The sequence below is a fragment of the Oncorhynchus gorbuscha genome, unplaced genomic scaffold (genome assembly GCF_021184085.1).
Source record: "Oncorhynchus gorbuscha isolate QuinsamMale2020 ecotype Even-year unplaced genomic scaffold, OgorEven_v1.0 Un_scaffold_633, whole genome shotgun sequence".
Taxonomy (NCBI): domain Eukaryota; kingdom Metazoa; phylum Chordata; class Actinopteri; order Salmoniformes; family Salmonidae; genus Oncorhynchus; species Oncorhynchus gorbuscha.
Genome location: NW_025745745.1, coordinates 132,113 through 152,847, shown reverse-complemented (window position 1 = coordinate 152,847; position 20,735 = coordinate 132,113). Strand labels below are relative to the sequence as shown.

At 41.7% G+C, this 20,735-nt stretch overlaps 1 protein-coding gene and 1 long non-coding RNA gene across 3 annotated transcripts; one reads left to right on the top strand and one right to left on the bottom strand.

Moving 5' to 3' along the window:
• Positions 1 to 265: 265 nt before the first annotated feature.
• LOC124019568 lies at positions 266 to 15,424 on the bottom strand. Its single transcript, XR_006835800.1, has 3 exons — positions 15,238 to 15,424; positions 1,501 to 4,007; positions 266 to 1,301 (listed from the first exon to the last, which is right to left on the bottom strand). It is a non-coding gene; the product is annotated as an uncharacterized LOC124019568 (long non-coding RNA).
• LOC124019566 (OX-2 membrane glycoprotein-like) lies at positions 14,478 to 20,671 on the top strand. Of its 2 annotated transcripts, XM_046334936.1 has the most exons (6): positions 14,478 to 14,696; positions 15,381 to 15,469; positions 15,612 to 15,953; positions 16,804 to 17,130; positions 17,826 to 17,924; positions 19,977 to 20,671. In XM_046334936.1, exons 2-6 carry the CDS (start codon positions 15,400 to 15,402, stop codon positions 20,033 to 20,035), a joined length of 897 nt encoding a protein of 298 aa, XP_046190892.1. In that variant the 5' UTR covers positions 14,478 to 14,696; positions 15,381 to 15,399; the 3' UTR covers positions 20,036 to 20,671. The 2 variants fall into 2 exon arrangements, with proteins under 2 accessions (XP_046190892.1, XP_046190891.1); XM_046334935.1 differs by lacking the exon at positions 14,478 to 14,696 and having other exon boundaries at positions 14,830 to 15,469.
• The last annotated feature ends 64 nt before the right edge of the window (positions 20,672 to 20,735 follow it).

Sequence of the window (20,735 nt, the reverse complement as noted above, 5' to 3'; positions counted from 1 at the left end):
ATCAATAAAACAAATTCAACATGCCTTCGGGGAGAGCTATCAGCAGAACAAACAGGTAGATGTGAGGAGCCATGGTAAAAATGTATTCTGTAGGGATCGAATAAGCAGCAGAGATGATCCGTGTCTGACCATTTGTGTACTTACACATGGTGCCGAGCTTAGTTGTCTGGTTGGTGTTGCGGGTTAATTATGAAACTCCGCATCCAATTCATTTTCAATGGAAGGGAAGCGGCGACCGCTTGGGAGGCGGTGAAAAATAAAAACTTTCCCCAACTTTGACGCAAATCACCAGCGGCGACCGCTGGGCGATGACCAATCATATCGAGTGGTTTCCATGACGAATATGACGCTATGCAACTCAAGGCTGGAGACTTTCTTCAGTAAAGATGTCTTGCAAAAATACTAGGAAGTGATAACGTATCATGCATGTACAGTTGAGAGGAATATGTTAGTTAATGTAGAGACTAACGATTATGCATATGCTTTTGTCATGGAGTTAATTTACGAAAATCGTGATTTAGCAAGCTAGCTGGCTAGCTTTATGGGTGTTGTGACATGAGTAGGAAATTGTAATACTGGTTGTTTAATGTTTTAGGGACTCCTGAAACAACCAGTAAACCAGGCGGTCGTCTTGTGAAACAGTGGGTGTAAAGAATCTAGCGAGCTAAAGCATTTACTGCAAATTTAATGTACACATTTTGTAAGCTTTCCTTGCTAATATTTGCCATGTAATGCAGATGAAGTAACGTACATAGCGAACTGTTTTCTTGCTTATTGTGCAGTAGAGGATAAAAATACACGTATGCCTACGGATGTGTAGCTAGCTGTGTCTGCATGTTTGTATTACAATTATACACTTAAACAGTGTTTACCAATCTTGGTACCGGGACATCAAATGGTTACACATTGTAACTATGCAATAGACTAGAAACAGGATTTAACTAGTTAAAGGCGGATTTGTAAATACAGAAATATACTTTTTTTAAACAATACACTACACTTCCTATGCATCATGTAAGTACTCTAAAACAGGTACATCTCAATATTTAATTTCCTTCATCTGCATTGATCTGATAAACACAGGATAAGTGTACTATTTAATCAAATGAGACTTAATTTCAGCCAGTAGAGAATGTGAATAGAGAATATTATCGCAGTTAATCACAATTACATAATAGTGTCTTTAGTGGTTTCTCCTAACTAGCCTTGGGCCACTAGTTGGCCTGAAGGTTCTCTTAAGAGCGGCGGAGGTGGTGATGACGGTACTTGGGATTGGCATCCTCTCTAACATCAAAACATACCTGTAAATGAGAGACAAAGCATGATTATGCCTTGTGTTTTTTCTATTCTAATACTGACGGTCATCATAAAAATCAAGAGGTGAAATGACAAACTGACCTTGGATCATTAACTCTGGGACTTCTACATTTCTATCTGTATTTCAATGTAAAACATCTCTTTAATAGTACTTCCTGTTGACCCGACCAAGTGACCTCTCACCTCTGATCATGCTGTGCCGTCTATGTAGCCTGTTCAGATGCGGGAGGGGTTTACCGACACAGCTGATATAACCGAGAGTATGAAGTGAAGAAGAGAGACTGTTATTGAGAAGATAGGGTCTTCCAGCCATGTGGAGGATTGCCTGGTTGCCAAAGTGTGTTTGTCACCAGAGCGGTTAGAGCATATTACTATTTACCTGGGAATAAATACATTAAACAGAAAATTTATGAAACTATTTTACCATTTAATAACTAGACCTTCGTGCAAACTTGCTATGCTGAATTCTTGACACACAATCAAACATGCTGCTTGCTATATGCTGCAAGCACGCCTACAAGCGAGCCAATCTGGGAGGCCGGAGTGGCACATGGAAATTTACTGCGTACTAAATGTACAATTCAAAAAAAAAAAATGCTCAATGTTCTCCATAGTAAAAGTAAAATGTACTGTCAGTATCATACACAATTGCTGGTCCCAGAGAACCAACATCACGTTTTGTACCAGCAGAGGGAGCACATGACTAAGGAAATTACAATAAAAAATGGGATCTAAAGAAGCTTTCCACTGAGCTGAAATAAATTAGGAATAAAATATTACATTCACAGAAAAAATGTAAAGTCAAAAAAACGATTACTCTAATATCGCTCCTCTTACAGTAAGTAAACAGTAGCACAATTAATATATCTGACCGACCAAAAGGTACATAAGAGCGTCTGCTAAATGATTTAAATGTAAATGTAAATGTACAGACAGTGAACCCAGTCACACTACGTCGCTAATTCCAATGTGACATCTACTGTAAAAGCCGAAAGTCAGACACTAGCCAGGCTCAGACCAACATGGAAGAGTTGCCGTTGTTTATAAAAAGTTTCTTTATAATGTGGAAATAAACATGTTTCCAACCCCCATATCACACACTCACAAACTTAAATCATATGAGTGTACAATCAATTAGTGAGAGAGTACCTGAAACATAACATTAATTTGTATAGATCTGTATGAATCATAGCAAAATTGCTTCCTGTTTCAGTCATGTCTTTGGTCACGTTTGGGTGAGTAAAAAACAACTAATGATTGGTTGACAATAGAGCCTCCCACCATGCAGGCTATTGCAGCAGGATGAAGTTGGTGAAGGGTAACTGCAAAAACGTTTAAGTTAATGCAGTCGACATGTAGGCGAAAGTCAGATCATTTTGATCCCCATAATGCAACACACTTCGATTTGGTGATGGTCACCGACTTAACAAATGTCATCTGCTTGATTGCACCCTGTGTGTTCGAGATGGCGACGATGAGTATGATGTGTCTCCTCTAACGCCCCCTTCCCTGAAAATCTCACTTATCTTCATGTACTCCAGTAATAACTGGTTGGTAAAAATTTTTTGCCGCTAAACAGTCTCCATATATACTTCCATTAATTTTTTAAAAATCTGGTACCGGGGACCTTCAGACGAGTCTTGTGAGCGTCCTAGAGCAGAGCAAATCAACCAACATGTAAGTGTTCGTGAGAGTCTCACCTTTCCACCGAGGTCTCACCTTTCCACCTTTCATATTAGTGTGTTGCCAAAACTGTTCAAACTCTATAGACAGAGGTTGGCAGATCAGCTGTACCAATCCAAGACGTCCCAAAGCAAAACGGAGATCATGAGAGTCTCATCTTTCCATAGAGGGGTCCTAATCATTTGTAGGCCAAACCATTCAGACTACTGACGGTTTTGTGAGAAGACTTTTTGGGATGTCTCATGGTCTGACAAACATTGCTTCAAACATCTGAAAACACAATGTTTTTGGTTTAATAAAAATATATTTCACAGTGGTTTAGATTATTCTCTACACTAACCATTGCTTGTTTAGTCACAAACAGAAATTAGGTGAACTACTAGAATTTTAGCAACCAGGAAATAGGTATTTCTGTATATTGCACCTTTAATAAAGTGTAGAATTGCAGGAAAATTGTTAAAATGCAAAAAATGTCTAGCCAAACATCTTTCTTGACAGACATGGGATTCGAACCAGCAACCCTCCAGTTGCTGGCCTGCCTCCTCTACACCAACCGGTCAATCGCGATCGAATGGTCAATCTCCAAGGCATTCCTAGTCGATCACCAAACATTTCTGTAAAAAAAACTGTGATAAAGCCTTGCCTTCCTATTTTTTTTCTTCATTTCACACTGATGGCGGTAGGTGTACTTGATTCAGCAGCCCTAGAAGGTAGAACTCCACCTACCAGGCAGGCCCAAAGAGCAAATCAAGTGCACCTATAGGACTACCGCTGTCCAATCAGATAGCTCAGATCACCGTGTCTGCAGTTTCCTTGACTCAGAAAAGGTTGTTGACCACTGCTCTAGGTTAACTACAGTTTTACCAGAGCAGTCTAGTCATCAGATAAGGAGCGCCTCCTGTAAGTATCTTTCTGACTGCGTATCCTTCCTGGATTTGGAGTCAGCATATTTGTTTATTAGAATCCCCATTAGCTTTTGCAGAGGCAGCAGCTACTCTTCCTGGGGTCTGCAAAAAAACACAAAACATGTAACAAAGTACTGAAAGGCAAGGACAGTCACACACATTTTTTAAAAGCATAACCCTGAGGTTGTGAGTGGTCAGAGTACTGTAATAAACCTCCAGCCCAGATCGTTCCTCTTTCATTTGACTCTTTTCTACAGTAAACCCGACTCAGACCTCCTGTTGGGCCACATAGCTAAGCTACTTGGTATAATTATAGAATGTTTTTCAATTGTGGGAACAAAGTCATGATGTAAGAAAGTAATGAATCTCCTTGGCATGACGGGCATGACCACGACCCCTTACACCGGAGAGAGACTCAGGACCAGCATCGGGGGAACTTCCTGCTGACTCAATTACCAGAATCGCACATACTTTGGGCATCTGAGAAGCATGTGGTGAAAACTGTAAACCTCTATGACACACATACTACTGTAATAGATTTCAAATCTCTAAATAAAATCCTCACACTATTCCCATAACATGGAGTCATCATTTCCCACATTGTAAAACGTTTAATTATGTAAATTGACTGAAATGTATGCTGCTATTATTGTTACAGTTGTATTTTATGTTCTTATCTTTTAGGCCTATGAATTAAGTGTAGGCATGTTTAGCTTCTGGGGTGGAGCATTAGCAGGCAATTGGTTTGGAACTTGCTATGGTTATTAAAGTACTCTGGCCAGGCCCAACATCAGGGTTATACATTAAAACATTAAAAATACAAATACAAATAAAAAAGAGGGCATCAAAAATACATCAAAACACAGCAATCATTCAACAAACAACAATTATCCATGACCCAGGCCGTCTACTTTATTCTCTTGCATCGTCTGATTGTGTCCAGAATTTTCTATCCATACCTTTTTATTGTTGTGCCACCGAGTGTTTGCTACTTGTTCTGTACCTTATACCTCATATGCTAGAAATGCTACATTAATTGATAAAAGAAAGATGTATACTTCAGAAAGTGTATTGTCTGTCTTCAGTGTCTGTGTTTCTAGATTTAAACATTGAGATGCAGCTAGAGTCATCCTCTGGTTGAGTGAGTCAGCTTCACATGTATCAATGTCACCACAGTAACACAAGACCTCACCAGCCAACCAGAATATGAGGCAGGTACTTCCCAAGATATAATGAAAATGTTTTGTTCAGATTAAAAACACCTTGCTGCTCCATTTCTCCTTTCAGGGGGTTCTATGGGAACTACACACATCCATTTGGCACCATACAGTGTTTTGACACTGTAAACTGACACATGCATACCCTGAGGGTCCGTGTCAGCTGTGGTGCAGCATCATACTGTATTTCCTGATGGACCTGTGAATCGAACCAGCAACCATCTAGTTACTGGTCCACCTCTCTAACTCTAGGCTACCTACAGTTCTACCAGATGACTCAGTACACATTTCAACACAATCACAGGATATCAAAGTTTACAGTAGCTTAGTCATCAGATAAGGAGTGGCTACTGTAAGTATCATTCTGACAGATAAGGAGTGGCTACTGTAAGTGTCATTCTGACAGATAAGGAGTGGCTACTGTAAGTATCATTCTGACAGATAAGGAGTGGCTACTGTAAGTATCATTCTGACAGATAAGGAGCTACTGGCTACTGTGACAGATAAGGAGTGGCTACTGTAAGTATCATTCTGACAGATAAGGAGTGGCTACTGTAAGTATCATTCTGACAGATAAGGAGTGGCTACTGTAAGTATCATTCTGACAGATAAGGAGTGGCTACTGTAAGTATCATTCTGACAGATAAGGAGTGGCTACTGTAAGTATCATTCTGACTAGAGGTCTTCCATGACAGATTAATTAGGGCCTATTTCAAGTTTTCATAACAATCGGAAATTGGTATATTTGGACACCGATTTTGCAGATTTTTTTTTTACACCTTTATTTAATCTTTATTTAATTTGGTAAGTCAGTTAAGAACACATTCTTATTTTCAATGACGGCCTAGGAACGGTGGGTTAACTGCCTCGTTCAGGTGCAGAATGACAGATTTTCACCTTGTCGGCTCGGGGGATCCAATCTTGCAAAATTACAGTTAACTAGTCCAACGCAATAACGACCTGCCTCTTGTTGCACTCCACAAGGAGACTTGTGCCTGTTACACGAATGCAGTAAGCCAAGGTAAATTGCTTGCGAGCATTAAACTAGTCTTATAAAAAACAATCAATCAATCATAATCACTAGTTAACTACACATGGTTGATGATATTACTAGATATTATCTAGCGTGTCCTGCGTTGCGTATAATCTGACTGAGCATACAAGTATCTAAGTATCTGACTGAGCATACAAGTATCTAAGTATCTGACTGAGCATACAAGTATCTAAGTATCTGACTGAGCGGTGGTAGGCAGAAGCAGCCGCATAAACATTCATTCAAACAGCACTTTCTTTGCGTTTTGCCAGCAGCCCTTCTTTGTGCGTCAAGCATTGCGCTGTTTATGACTTCAAGCCTATCAACTCCCGAGATGAGGCTGGTGTAACCGAAGTGAAATAGCGTTTCATGATTTGTCAACGCAGATACCTGTACTGATTATTGGAGGACCAAAAAAGCCGATACTGATACAGATTTTTTTATATTTTTATTTGGAATAATGACAATTACAACAATACTGAATGAACACTTATTTTAACTTAATATAATAGATCAATAAAATCAATTTATTCTCAAATAAATAATGAAATAGGTTCAATTTGGTTTAAATAATGCAAAAATAAAGTGTTGGAGAAGAAAGTAAAGGTGCAATATGTGCCATGTAAGAAAGCTAACGTTTAAGTTCCTTGCTCAGAACAGGAGAACATATGAAAGCCACCCAGCCACCCTCGAAGCATCATTACCCATGCAGAGCCAGGGAAACAACCACTCCAAGGCTCAGAGCGAGTGAAGTTTGAAACGCTATTAGCGCGCGCTAACTAGCTAGCTTGAAGACATAGACAGCGCAATGCTTGACGCACAACGAAGAGCTGCTGGCAAAACGCAAAGAAAGTGCTGTTTGAATTCATGTTTACACGCCTGCTTCTGCCTACCACCGCTCAGTCAGATACTTAGATACTTGTATGCTCAGTCAGATTATACACAACGCAGGACACGCTAGATAATATCTAGTAATATCAACCATGTGTAGTTAACTAGTGATTATGATTGATTGATTGTTTTTAGAAGAGAAGTTTAATGCTAGCTAGCATTTTACCTTGGCTTACTGCATTCGTGTAACAGGCAGTTTCCTTGTGGAGTGCAACAAGAGGCAGGTCGTTATTGCGTTGGACTAGTTAACTGTAAGGTTGCAAGATCTATCTGCCCCTGAACGAGGTAGTTAACCCACCGTTCCTAGGCCGTCATTGAAAACAAGAATGTGTTCTTAACTGACTTGCCAAGTTAAATAAAGATTAAATAAAGGTGTAACAAAAAAATAATAATTGGCCAAATCTGTGCCCAAAAATACCGATTTCCGAATGTTATGAAAATTTGAAATCGGCCCTAATTAATCAGTCGACCTCTAGTTATGACATTAGCTTCTAGTGATAAATTCACAGATCTTTCAGTTTCACCTTTTCTATAATGCCTTCTGGATACAAGACTCTTAGATACAAGACTCTTAGATACAAGACTCTGGGGCAGTGGTCATGTTGCGAAGTTCCCCTTTTGCTTTGACATGTGGGAACAAAGTCACTCACTGCACATCCCCTCAGCATGCACATGACCCTTACCACCAGTCTGGTCTCATAGATATAACATAGTAGAGCTAAATCCAGGACACTCAATATAGAATGATATGTTAGGGACATGTTTCGTATTGCGTCAGATGGGAATATTGACGAATACGCTGATTCGGTGTGCGAGTTCATTAGAACGTGCGTCGAAGATGTCGTTCCCATAGCAACGATAAAAACATTCCCTAACCAGAAACCGTGGATTGATGGCAGCATTCGCGTGAAACTGAAAGCGCGAACCACTGCTTTTAATCAGGGCAAGGTGTCTGGCAACATGACTGAATACAAACAGTGCAGCTATTCCCTCCGCAAGGCTATTAAACAAGCTAAGCGTCAGTACAGAGACAAAGTGGAATCTCAATTCAATGGCTCAGACACAAGAGGCATGTGGCAGGGTCTACAGTCAATCACGGACTACAAGATGAAATCCAGCCCAGTCACGGACCAGGATGTCTTGCTCCCAGGCAGACTAAATAACTTTTTTGCCCGCTTTGAGGACAATACAGTGCCACTGACACGGCCTGCAACGGAAACATGCGGTCTCTCCTTCACTGCAGCCGAGGTGAGTAAGACATTTAAACGTGTTAACCCTCGCAAGGCTGCAGGCCCAGACGGCATCCCCAGCCACGCCCTCAGAGCATGCGCAGACCAGCTGGCCGGTGTGTTTACGGACATATTCAATCAATCCCTATACCAGTCTGCTGTTCCCACATGCTTCAAGAGGGCCACCATTGTTCCTGTTCCCAAGAAAGCTAAGGTAACTGAGCTAAACGACTACCGCCCCGTAGCACTCACTTCCGTCATCATAAAGTGCTTTGAGAGACTAGTCAAGGACCATATCACCTCCACCCTACCTGACACCCTAGACCCACTCCAATTTGCTGACCGCCCAAATAGGTCCACAGACGATGCAATCTCAACCACACTGCACACTGCCCTAACCCACCTGGACAAGAAGAATACCTATGTGAGAATGCTGTTCATCGACTACAGCTCGGCATTCAACACCATAGTACCCTCCAAGCTCGTCATCAAGCTTGAGACCCTGGGTCTCGACCCCGCCCTGTGCAACTGGGTACTGGACTTCCTGACGGGCCGCCCCCAGGTGGTGAGGGTAGGCAACAACATCTCCTCCCCGCTGATCCTCAACACGGGGGCCCCACAAGGGTGCGTTCTGAGCCCTCTCCTGTACTCCCTGTTCACCCACGACTGCGTGGCCACGCACGCCTCCAGCTCAATCATCAAGTTTGCGGACGACACAACAGTGGTAGGCTTGATTACCAACAACGACGAGACGGCCTACAGGGAGGAGGTGAGGGCCCTCGGAGTGTGGTGTCAGGAAAATAACCTCACACTCAACGTCAACAAAACTAAGGAGATGATTGTGGACTTCAGGAAACAGCAGAGGGAACACCCCCCTATCCACATCGATGGAACAGTAGTGGAAAGGGTAGCTAGTTTTAAGTTCCTCGGCATACACATCACAGACAAACTGAATTGGTCCACTCACACTGACAGCGTCGTGAAGAAGGCGCAGCAGCGCCTATTCAACCTCAGGAGGCTGAAGAAATTCGGCTTGTCACCAAAAGCACTCACAAACTTCTACAGATGCACAATCGAGAGCATCCTGGCGGGCTGTATCACCGCCTGGTACGGCAACTGCTCCGCCCTCAACCGTAAGGCTCTCCAGAGGGTAGTGAGGACTGCACAACGCATCACCGGGGGCAAACTACCTGCCCTCCAGGACACCTACACCACCCGTTGTTACAGGAAGGCCATAAAGATCATCAAGGACATCAACCACCCTAACCACTGCCTGTTCACCCCGCTATCATCCAGAAGGCGAGGTCAGTACAGGTGCATCAAAGCTGGGACCGAGAGACTGAAAAACAGCTTCTATCTCAAGGCCATCAGACTGTTAAACAGCCACCACTAACATTGAGTGGCTGCTGCCAACACACTGTCATTGACACTGACCCAACTCCAGCCATTTTAATAATGGGAATTGATGGGAAATGATGTAAATATATCACTAGCCACTTTAAACAATTCTACCTTATATAATGTTACTTACCCTACATTATTAATCTCATATGCATATGTATATACTGTACTCTACATCATCGACTGCATCCTTATGTAACACATGTATCACTAGCCACTTTAACTATGCCACTTTGTTTACTTTGCCTACACACTCATCTCATATGTATATACTGTACTCGATACCATCTACTGTATGCTGCTCTGTACCATCACTCATTCATATATCCTTATGTACATGTTCCTTATCCCCTTACACCACATATGTCAGAGTCAAGGCCCGCGGGCCACATCCGGCCCGCGAGAAGGTTTTTTACGGCCCCTGGGATGATCTTGATTTATTATTAGAACCGGCCCGCAGACCGCAGCAAGCCGGCAGCCCGCAGATCTTTTACACGCACCAATACTACATTTCCCACAATGCAACGGTGACGCACCGAGCAGTAGGCTGCTTCATTTCAATATTTATTGGCACAGCAGTTGTCAGCATCACAGTAAAATTAACTTTCAGATACCCATCAAAAATGGCAAAACGGAAGGTGGACACTGAGAACCGGGGTTTCAAACAAGGTGGGAGTCGGAGTATTTGTTCACGGAGGTAGCTGGAAAACCTGTGTGTCTTCTGTGTGGAGAAAGTGTGGCGGTACTGAAAGAGTATAATCTGAGACGACATTATGAAACGAAACACGCGGACAACAACAAGAATATGGACATGGAACAAAGGCTACAAAAGGCAGAGGAATTAAAACGAGGCCTCAAATCTCGACAGGCTCTGTTCAAAAAAGCCAAATCACAAGGCCAGGCTGCTGTCAAGGCCAGTTTTATTTTGGCAGAAGAGATCGCTAAATCAGCCCGGCCATTTACGGAGGGGGATTTCATCAAAAACTGCATGATTAAAGTTTGTGACGAAGTTTGCCCAGAAAAAAGGCAACTCTTTTTAAATGTGAGTCTGAGCAGAAACACCATTGCCGAGAGAGTAGACCAGTTGTCCATCAATCTAAAAGAGCAGCTTGTGAAAAAGGGAAAAGATTTCATTGCATATTCCTTGGCTGTGGATGAGAGCACCGACATTTCTGACATTGCCCAGTTGTCAATTTTCATCCGCGGAGTAGACTCCAGCCTAAGCGTGACAGAGGAGTTTTTGGCTTTACGTCCTATGCATGGCACAACTACGGGGCATGATTTGTATGAAGAGGTGTCAAGATGTGTAAATGAGATGGAGCTGCCTTGGGAAAAACTCGTGGGTTTGACAACCGACGGAGCACCTGCGATGTGTGGACACAGGAGCGGACTGGTGGAAAAGATACGGGAAAAGATGCAAGAGGAAAACGCGACAGGTGAGCTGACAGCTTATCATTGTATCATACACCAGGAAGCGTTGTGCGGTAAAGCCTTGAAAATGGAGCATGTAATGAGCATCATCACGCGCACAGTTAACTTTATCAGAGCCAAAGGTTTGAATCACCGCCAGTTCAAGGCATTTCTGACGGAGTTAGAAACGGAGCATGGTGATTTGCCTTATCACACAGAGGTGCGATGGCTAAGCCAGGGAAAGGTGCTTCAAAGATGTTTCGAGCTTCGTGAGGAGATTTGTCTGTTCTTGGACAGCAAAGGGAAAGACACAACACAACTCCGAGACGAAATGTTTCTGTGTGAAATGGCTTTTCTGTGTGACATTACGAGTCATCTGAATGCAATGAACTTGCAGCTGCAGGGTCGGGATCGTGTCATCTCTGATATGTACAGTACAGTGAAGGCATTTAAAACCAAACTGACTCTGTGGGAGACGCAGATGCGGAAAGAAAATTTGAGCCACTTTCCCAGCTGCCAGACCATGAAAGAGAAGCTCTCTACCAGTGCGTTCCCGAGCGCACAGTTGGCTGATAAAATAGGTATGCTTGCCGCTGACTTTCGACGCCGATTTGCTGACTTTGAAGCACAAAAAGCAGGTTGGAACTGCTCGGTAACCCATTTGCTGTTGACGTGGAAAGCTCACCACCAAACCTCCAAATGGAGTTGATTGACCTCCAATGCAATGATGCACTGAGGGCAAAATATGCGGCAGTGGGTGCTGCGGAGTTCGCCCGTTTCCTCCCGACACAATGCCCCAGCTGCGCATCCAGGCTGCTCAAACGTTGTCTATGTTTGGCAGCACATACCTGTGTGAACAACTGTTTTCTTTGATGAACTTGAACAAAACATCACACAGAAGTCGACTTACTGCTGAACACCTCCACTCAATTCTGAGGATTTCCTCAGCTCAGAGCCTTACCCCGAACATTGATGAACTTGTGGAAAAGATGGGACACCACCAAGTATCACCCTCAACCTCAAACAAGTGAACATTACTGTGCAATCACATATTTAGAGTTTTTACTCAGTTCAAGTTTAAAAGTTAAAGTTTAATATTTGTTTTCACTGCATGTTACTTCTCCTTAAACAAAGTGTTGTTTTTGATTAATAGATTTTTGCACTTTATTTTATTGTATTTCAATCCAATTATATTTTAAAAATATTTCAGTTGAGTGGATGATAGAAAATTGCTATTATTGTTTTTTTCTTTGAAGTAAATTTAGCCCACTTTTGCTAAAATAGAAAATATAGGCTACTGATGGTGCCTTGAATACCGGTTTCTTTCATTTAATGTTCATGTTATGGGGATTTTTATATAAAGGAAATTTGTCTTTTGTGTCTGTTGAAAATTAAAGATTACTGACAGAGCCATAAGAAAATATTGCTTTATTTATCTGATCATATTGGAATATATTTGTTAGGTTTTCAGTAGGTTCAATTAGGTTCACTAGACTATATGCGTCATTTAAAAATTTCTCAATGAACATTCGAACAGTCCGGCCCTCGGCTTGTAGCTAAATTTTTTATTTGGCCCTCCGTCCATTTGACTTTGACACCCCTGCCTTACACTGTGTATAAGACAGTAGTTTTGGAATTGTTAGTTAGATTACTTGTTGGTTATCACTGCATTGTCGGAACTAGAAGCACAAGCATTTCGCTACACTCGCATTTAACATCTGCTAACCATGTGTATGTGACAAATAAATTTTGATTTGATTTGATTTTGATTTGGTTACATAAGGCAGATGGTTACTTAATGCAAAAATGTATAACACAAACGTCTAATCACGGACAACTTTAGCATTTTAGCTAACCCTCCAAACCTTCCCCTAACCTTAACCCTAATGCCTAACCTAGTTAACATTAGCCAGCCAGCTAATGTTAGCTACCTAGCTAAGATTTGTAACATATCACATGTTCTGCAAATTCGTCACATATTGTGCGTTTTGCAAATTCGTAACATATTGTAATTTATAGGTTACCCAGCTAGCTAATGTTAGCCACCTAGCTAGAATTCATAACATATCATACGAATTATAATTCGTAACATATTGTCACACCCGGACCTTAGAGATCCTTTTTATGTCTCTATTTTGGTTTGGTCAGGGCGTGAGTTGGGGTGGGCATTCTATGTTTTCTATTTCTTTGTGTTTGGCCGGGTATGGTTCTCAATCAGGGACAACTGTCTATCGTTGTCTGATTGGGAACCATACTTAGGTGCCCTTTTTCCCCACCTGTGTTTGTGGGAGGTTGACATTCTTTATGGCACTTTGCCGTTGAGCTTCACGTTTTTTTTGTTTTTTTGTCAGCGTCATTTTGATCATTAAAAGATCATGTACGCTCACAACGCTGCACCTTGGTACTCTCCTTTCAACATATCATTCGAAATAGGTGATGGATATCCACAAATGAATACATACTGAACGGATCACACTCAATGGAGGTTTCAGATTTACATACAGATAAACTGCTGGTTGCACCCCAGAACAGCATATCCAAATGATAAGTATTGAGTGACAAATCTGTAAATTCCAATGACACACAAGTGATTACCTTGAAACGATTTTCTAGTCATTAGCTCATACAGTAAAATCCCTCACACTCTTCCCAACAACATGGAGTCACTATTATAAGCAGCCTTGCTTTGGAACTAGCTGTGGTTACAGTAGCCTTAATAATGCCTTTGTGGTTGCCTTTAAGTTTTTGTTCTTCAAAATCTACCAGCTACTCAGATTTTTTACAAGACAAAATGTTTTTTTTGCACTAGAATTACACCAACAAAACACACACACAAAAACAGATGAGCATGCTTTGTAATGTTTTATTAGTAAGAAGCTATTTTGTATATTGTTTAATTTCATTTTTTTGTGACCTTAGTCTTTCTTTCTTTTTGTTTTGAATTTTACCCCATTTTCTCCCCAATTTCGTGGTATCCAATTGCTAGTAGTTACTATGTTGTAACATCACTTCAACTCCCGTACGGGCTCGGGAGAGACGAAGGTCGAAAGCCATGCGTCCTCCAAAACACAACCCAACCAAGCCGCATTGCTTCATAAAACAGCGCGCATCCAACCAGGAAGCCAGCCGCACCAATGTGTCGGAGGAAACACCGTGCACATGGCGACCTGGTTAGCGCTAGGCCAATTGTGCAGTGCGCCCGGCGCGCCACGGGAGTCGCTAGTGCGCGATGAGACAAGGATATCCCTACCGGCCAAACCCCCCCTAACCCGGACAACGCTAGGCCAATTGTGCGTCGCCCCATGGACCTCCCGGTCGCGGCTGGCTGCGACAATGCCTGGGCTCGAACCCTGAGTTTCTGGTGGCACAGCTAGCACACCACCTGGGAGGCCCACCTCCGTCTTTTAACCAAAAGATGAGACAAACAAAATTCCCTGCCCCTTTAAGGACGGGAGATTACCGCGGTAACGTGACTCTAGTCAATCTGATATTTAGAAGCGTTGTTCTCTCTTCCCTAGCAGTTGAAACTCTAACATACAAAATCAACCTAGCTTGTGAACAAAACAATGGAAATAGCCAAGAAACACACGGACTAGTTGTCACTTCAATAGTATGTTTTCCCAAGTAAATTAGAGCAATTATTTATGCCTTGTGCACAGAATATGGAAATGTATCTTTCACTCCGCTCTTCACGTGAGAAAGGCCTGTAGCCAGGCAGTGTTGCAGCGCGAGGTGAAATAGGCTATTTAAGATTCGTAGTTCTTTGACTTTGTGCGATTAATTTACCAGCTATGAAACAAAACGGGAGAAATACTCTGAAAACAGCTGATGCAGCATTTATTTAACTATACATGTGATCATACTTGCCTTTTTTTAAAATTCACAAATGCGAGTGAAATGCTCGCACTGTGGAGCCATGACAACCCGTCAACATGGCTGGTGAAATAGACATCTTTACCCGCAAATGCCAAAATCTACACGCAGATGGCGGGTGTTAATTTTAGGCCCTGTATATCTACTACAAAGACATGCAGTATTTTTCACATTTCTGGTTATATTTAGTGCAGCTACAGTATGACATTAAACTCATTGTGAGCCACACAGAAATACTAGAACAAACTCGTTTCTTCCATAGAAATATAATCACTTACTCATTCTAGTTCCGTGATAACTTCATTATCGATGTTTATTCTACAGTATGTCACATTGGTTACCGGAAACAAAGGGTTACTTTAATGTTACTAACTCCCAACGCCAGCAGCTAACTTTCACTTTCACTCATCAATATTTAAAGGTCCAACGCCAGAAACAGAATGATCTTGTTAAACATTCACACGATGAGAATGAACACTTACCTAATTATTTTATGCGTGCTGTCTGAAGGTACGTTATTTTCCATGGATCTGACCAGTTGATTCTGCTCGTATATGATAAAGGAACATTTCCCACTTTTGACAGGCCATTGATTTTATTGTAAGGCTAAACTTTTTTATTTAACTGTTAACATTCCTTCTTCCATTTGTAGCCGTCTCTGCCAACGTCGTAGCTAGAGGAGACACCAGTGTTGACTTCAATGCCGACGCATCATATACCTGCACTCATGCGGACCCGACAGGAGTGCTGCAAGTCACCTGGCAGAGGCTGTTCAAAGACGACTCGGTGGAGAATCTGGCCACCTACAGCAAGCGGTTTGGAGCTCAAATCATAGACCCGCACCGAGGCAAGGTGGTTTTCACGGAGGCATCTCTCAACTCGACGTCTATTACCGTGAAGAACGTAACATGGTCGGACGACGCCTGCTATATTTGTTCCTTCAATGTTTACCCGAGTGGTTCAATAAGCAAGCAGATGTGTCTTTCCGTTCAAGGTTAGTCAACTAATTAACTCATTTACTAGTTACTAATTAATTAACGAACTGCTCAACTAATTATCCAGCCCTTGATTAGGCCTAGTTGAATCAGGTGTGCTGGTGGTATAGGAGCCTAAAAAGTCTCTGGGGGTATTCTTGGAGAGAATCATTTTGGGAAAACACTGTCATACAGTATTCATAAAGTTTTAACAATACATATATGCTTCACAACTAATTTATGAGCAAAATCATACATTAGCAGAGATGCTGTAATATGTTTTACAGTACTATTTTCCTTACTGTAAAGACATTTTACAGCATACTTGCAGTAAATGTAAATGGATGCTGTAATGTTTTACAGTGAGGAACATGGTACTGTAAAGCAAAATTACAGTATTAAGATGCCAACTCTGGTGTCAGGATATTGCTGCAAATTTACAGCGAAATTCTACCTGAAATATACATTTAAGAAAAACAACACATTTATGGTATTATCCTATGGATCCTACAGTGTTTTACTGTTGAAATGACAGACAAGTCTTACAGTGGGACCTTTGCTAAGGCATGATTTCTGAATCATACAGTATGGGCTAAGGGTTTATTATGGGTTTATTAAGCCTTTTTAACCAAAATATGAAATGGAATTATGACTTCTCAGATTTATTGTGTTGACTGTCTTGTCCTAGACTTTTAAACCCCGCCCTCTGCGACTTTTAAACCCCGCCTTCTTGGACTTTTAAACCCTGCCCTCTGCGCCACAGGATTCCTTTGGCTGTCATTGTAAATAATAATTTATTCTTAATTGACCTGCTTTGTAAAATAAATCAAATCAATATGATCTAATATTCCCTGTTTCATTCATTCAAAGGTTTATCTGAAGTGAGAGCCACAATGCAAAAAGTCCCCAGCACTGAACCTAAAGCAGACATGGAAGTTGTGGTCAGCTGCTCTGCCACAGGTAAACCAGCACCTTGGATCCAATGGAACTTATCTGCTGCAGCACTCATAAAGACACCTAACAACTGGACTGTCATTAACAAAGACCAAACTGTCACAGCCAATAGCAACATCACCCTCCAACTGTTGCCAGGCTCAGGGGGATACGTGGACTGTATCATAAACAATGGGATGAGGACACAGAGACACGAGCGGGTCCTGCTTCCTATTCTCCCTGGAGAGAGGGAGGTTGAAGAGGGTACGTAATGTTGACGTGTCATATACTTTTAGACCATACTCTTTTACCGTGTCAGTACAGAACGGTTCAACTTGAAAACAACATTGAGAAAAGATCATCCCCAATGACGTTGGGATAGCCTAGTGAACCAGCCAGATCATGTGACAGCTCACCATTCTAACATTCCAACAGAATGGTGAGCACAATGAGATCAGGCTGGTTGCAAGAGCCTCATGTTGTGATGCTAGTAGTGCTGTTATCTAATCTCACCAGTTAAGTTTCATTTTGACTACTGTGGTAAAGAATCATGAGTCACTCCCTGTAGAGTCAGGTAGTTTCCTGCCCCTCAGGGAAGCTAAATGAAGGATGGATGATATGTTAAAGGTGAAATCCATATCAACATGCTATTCAAACAGACTTCTTTGGAAAGAGGATGTACAATTCCCAGCTTCCTCTTCTCAAGAAATGGATCTCTTCATATGCATGATCACGGCAATTTCATAGGGGCGGCAGGTAGCCTAGTGGTTGGAGCGTTGTGCCAGTAACTGAAAGGTTGCTGGATCAAATCCCTGGGCTGACAAAGTAAAAATCTGTGCTTCTGCCCCTGAACAAGGCAGTTAACCCACTGTTCCTAGGCAGTCATTGTAAATAAGAATTTGTTCTTAACTGACTTGCCTAGTTAAATAAAAAAAATAAAAAAATGTTTCACCTTCCAGATGTCAAGAGGACATCCCCGTGGGCGGTTGGCATTCCAGTGTTCCTAATCGTCTCCATTTTAGTAATCTGCGGCAGTGTCATGCTTCAACAGAGAAAAGGTGAGTCAGCACAAAATTATCTGATGTCCCTTTGTGAGTCTGGTTTGCTTAACAGTCATGAGAGACTACTAGATGTAATAACACCTTAGAAAGACCAACTGAGTGAATGTCTAATCAGAACCATAGTATATAATCTCTCTCTCTCTCTCTCTCTCTCTCTCTCTCTCTCTCTCTCTCTCTCTCTCTCTCTCTCTCTCTCTCTCTCTCTCTCTCTCTCTCTCTCTCTCTCTCTCTCTCTCTCTCTCTCTCTCTCTCTCTCTCTCTCTCTCTTCTCTCTATCTCTCTCTATATATATATATATATATATATATATATATATATTTTTTTCACCTTTATTTAACCAGGTAGGCTAGTTGAGAACAAGTTCTCATTTATATATATATATATATACATTATATATACATATATATATGTGTATGTATGTGTCTCTGGCTTTATGAAATAAACTGTGTGAAGTATCAGCTGTGGGCGAGTCATGTCTTAGAGCTCTAGAATGGTTACTGATAAAGTGTACAGTCCATTCAGAAAGTATTCAGACCCCTTCCTCTTTACCACATTTTGTTACATTACAGCCTTATTCTAATTAAATCGTTTTTTCCACTTCATCAGTCTACACACAATACCCCATAATGACAAAATGAAAACAGGTTTTTAGAAATATTTGCAAATGTATAAAAAAACAACTAAAAACAGATACCTTATTTACATAAGTATTCACCCTTTGCTATGAGACTTGAAATTGAGCTCCGGTGCATCCTGTTTCCATTAATTATACTTTTGATGTTTCTACAACTTGATTGGAGTCCACCTGTGGTAAATTCAATTGATTGGACATGATTTGGAAATGCACACACCTGTTTATATAAGGTCCCACAGTTGACAGTGCATGTCAGAGCAAAAATCAAGCCATAAGGTCGAAGGAATTGTCCGTAGAGCTCCGAGACAGGATTGTGTCGAGGCACAGATCTGGGGAAGGGTAGCAAAAAATGTCTGCAGCATTGAAGGTCTCCAATAACACAGTGGCCTCCATCATTCTTAAATGGAAGAAGTTTGGAACCACCAAGACTCTTCCTAGAGCTGACCGACCAGCCAAACTGAGCATTTGGGGGAGAAGGGCCTTGATCAGGGAGGTGACCAAGAACCCGTTGGTCACTCTGACAGAGCTCCAGAGTTCCTCTGTGGAGATGGGAGAACCTTCCAGAAGGACAACCATCTCTGTAGCACTCCACCAATCAGACCTTTACGGTAGAGTGGCCAGACAAAAGCCACTCCTCAGTAAAAGACACATGAAAGTCCACTTGGAGTTTGACAAAAGGCACATAAAGGACTCATAAACCATGAGAAACAAGATTCTCTGGTCTGATGAAACAAAGATTGAACTCTTTGGCCTGAATGCCAAGCATTTTCCAGCGGCAGGGACTGGAAGGAGGGAAAGATGAATGGACAAAAGTAAAGAGATCTTTGATGAAAACCTGTTCCAGAACATTCAGGACCTCAGACTAGGGTGAAGGTTCCCCTTTCAACAGCACAACAACCCTAAGCACACAGCCAAGACAATGCAGGAGTGTCTTTGGACAAGTCTCTGACTGTCCTTGAGTGGCCCAGCCAGAGCCCGGACTTGAACCAGGTCAAAATTCTCTGGAAAGACCTGGAAATAGCTGTGCAGTGACGCTCCCCATCAAACCTGACAGAGCTTGAGAGGATCTGAAGAGAATAATGGAAGAAACTCCCCAAATACAGGTGTGCCAAGCTTGCAGCATCATACCCAAGAAGACTTGAGGCTGTAATCGCTGCCAAAGGTCCTTCAACAAAGTACTGAGTAAAGGGTCTGAATACTTTAAAAAAAAGAAAATTACAAACATTTCTAAAAACCTGTTTTTGCTTTGTCATTATGGTGTATTGTGTGTAGATTGAGGGGGGAAAACATTTATCCATATTAGAATAAGGCTGTAACAAAATGTAGAAAAAGTCAAGGGGTCTGAATACTTTCTGAATGCGCTGTATGTCTTTACTACCTATAGTAAAGTCTAACCTTCACGTTCTCTCTGGCAGGTTACAGGCAAGCAGCAACCACAGCAGACGAGCAGGATGCTTTTGGGGAAAGTGTGTAAATGTTTGTCTGTGTTGATTGCTATACTTATGTACTTTAGCTGACAGAGGTTTTTATTGAGCATCGGAGCGCTGTTGGTATTTAGAGTTCGGTTGCAGAAGAGCCCAGTTCCTCAAGAGATGAGATCCACTAACACGTCTCAACCAGACTACTAATCCATCTTTAGAATATTACAGTATATTCTAATTGTTTGACAAAGATCATATTAAATGCATGGCGACTAGCAAGATACAGTACTACTATTCATGAATGAGGATGAGACTGTCTGGGAGTCTTGGGAGCATGAACAGTGTGCAGGCCTTCCTGTTCTTTATTAGTATTATTTATTATCCCAGCTCCTACGTTTAGAAGGATGTGGTTATGACAAACATTTCTAATGAGACAGGTAGATGCAATGTGTACTATATATATTGAACCTTTTTGAGTTGACAGTGTCACATTTCTTCCCCAGTCATATGTAAGCTAATTTATACCTGCACCATACATTACATAATGTCAGTAATACTGTTTTTTTGTTTTGAAATTGCATTTTATTTTTGAGAGATGAAGTTTGTCAGTGAGGAAATACAATATAATCTATTAGAACACAGCACCACCTACAGTTGACTTTATGACACAACAGGAAGAAGTCGGGAGAATATCCGTCATCCACACTGATATGTCTGCCAGACATGCAGAGATGCGATTCGCCACCTGGTCAT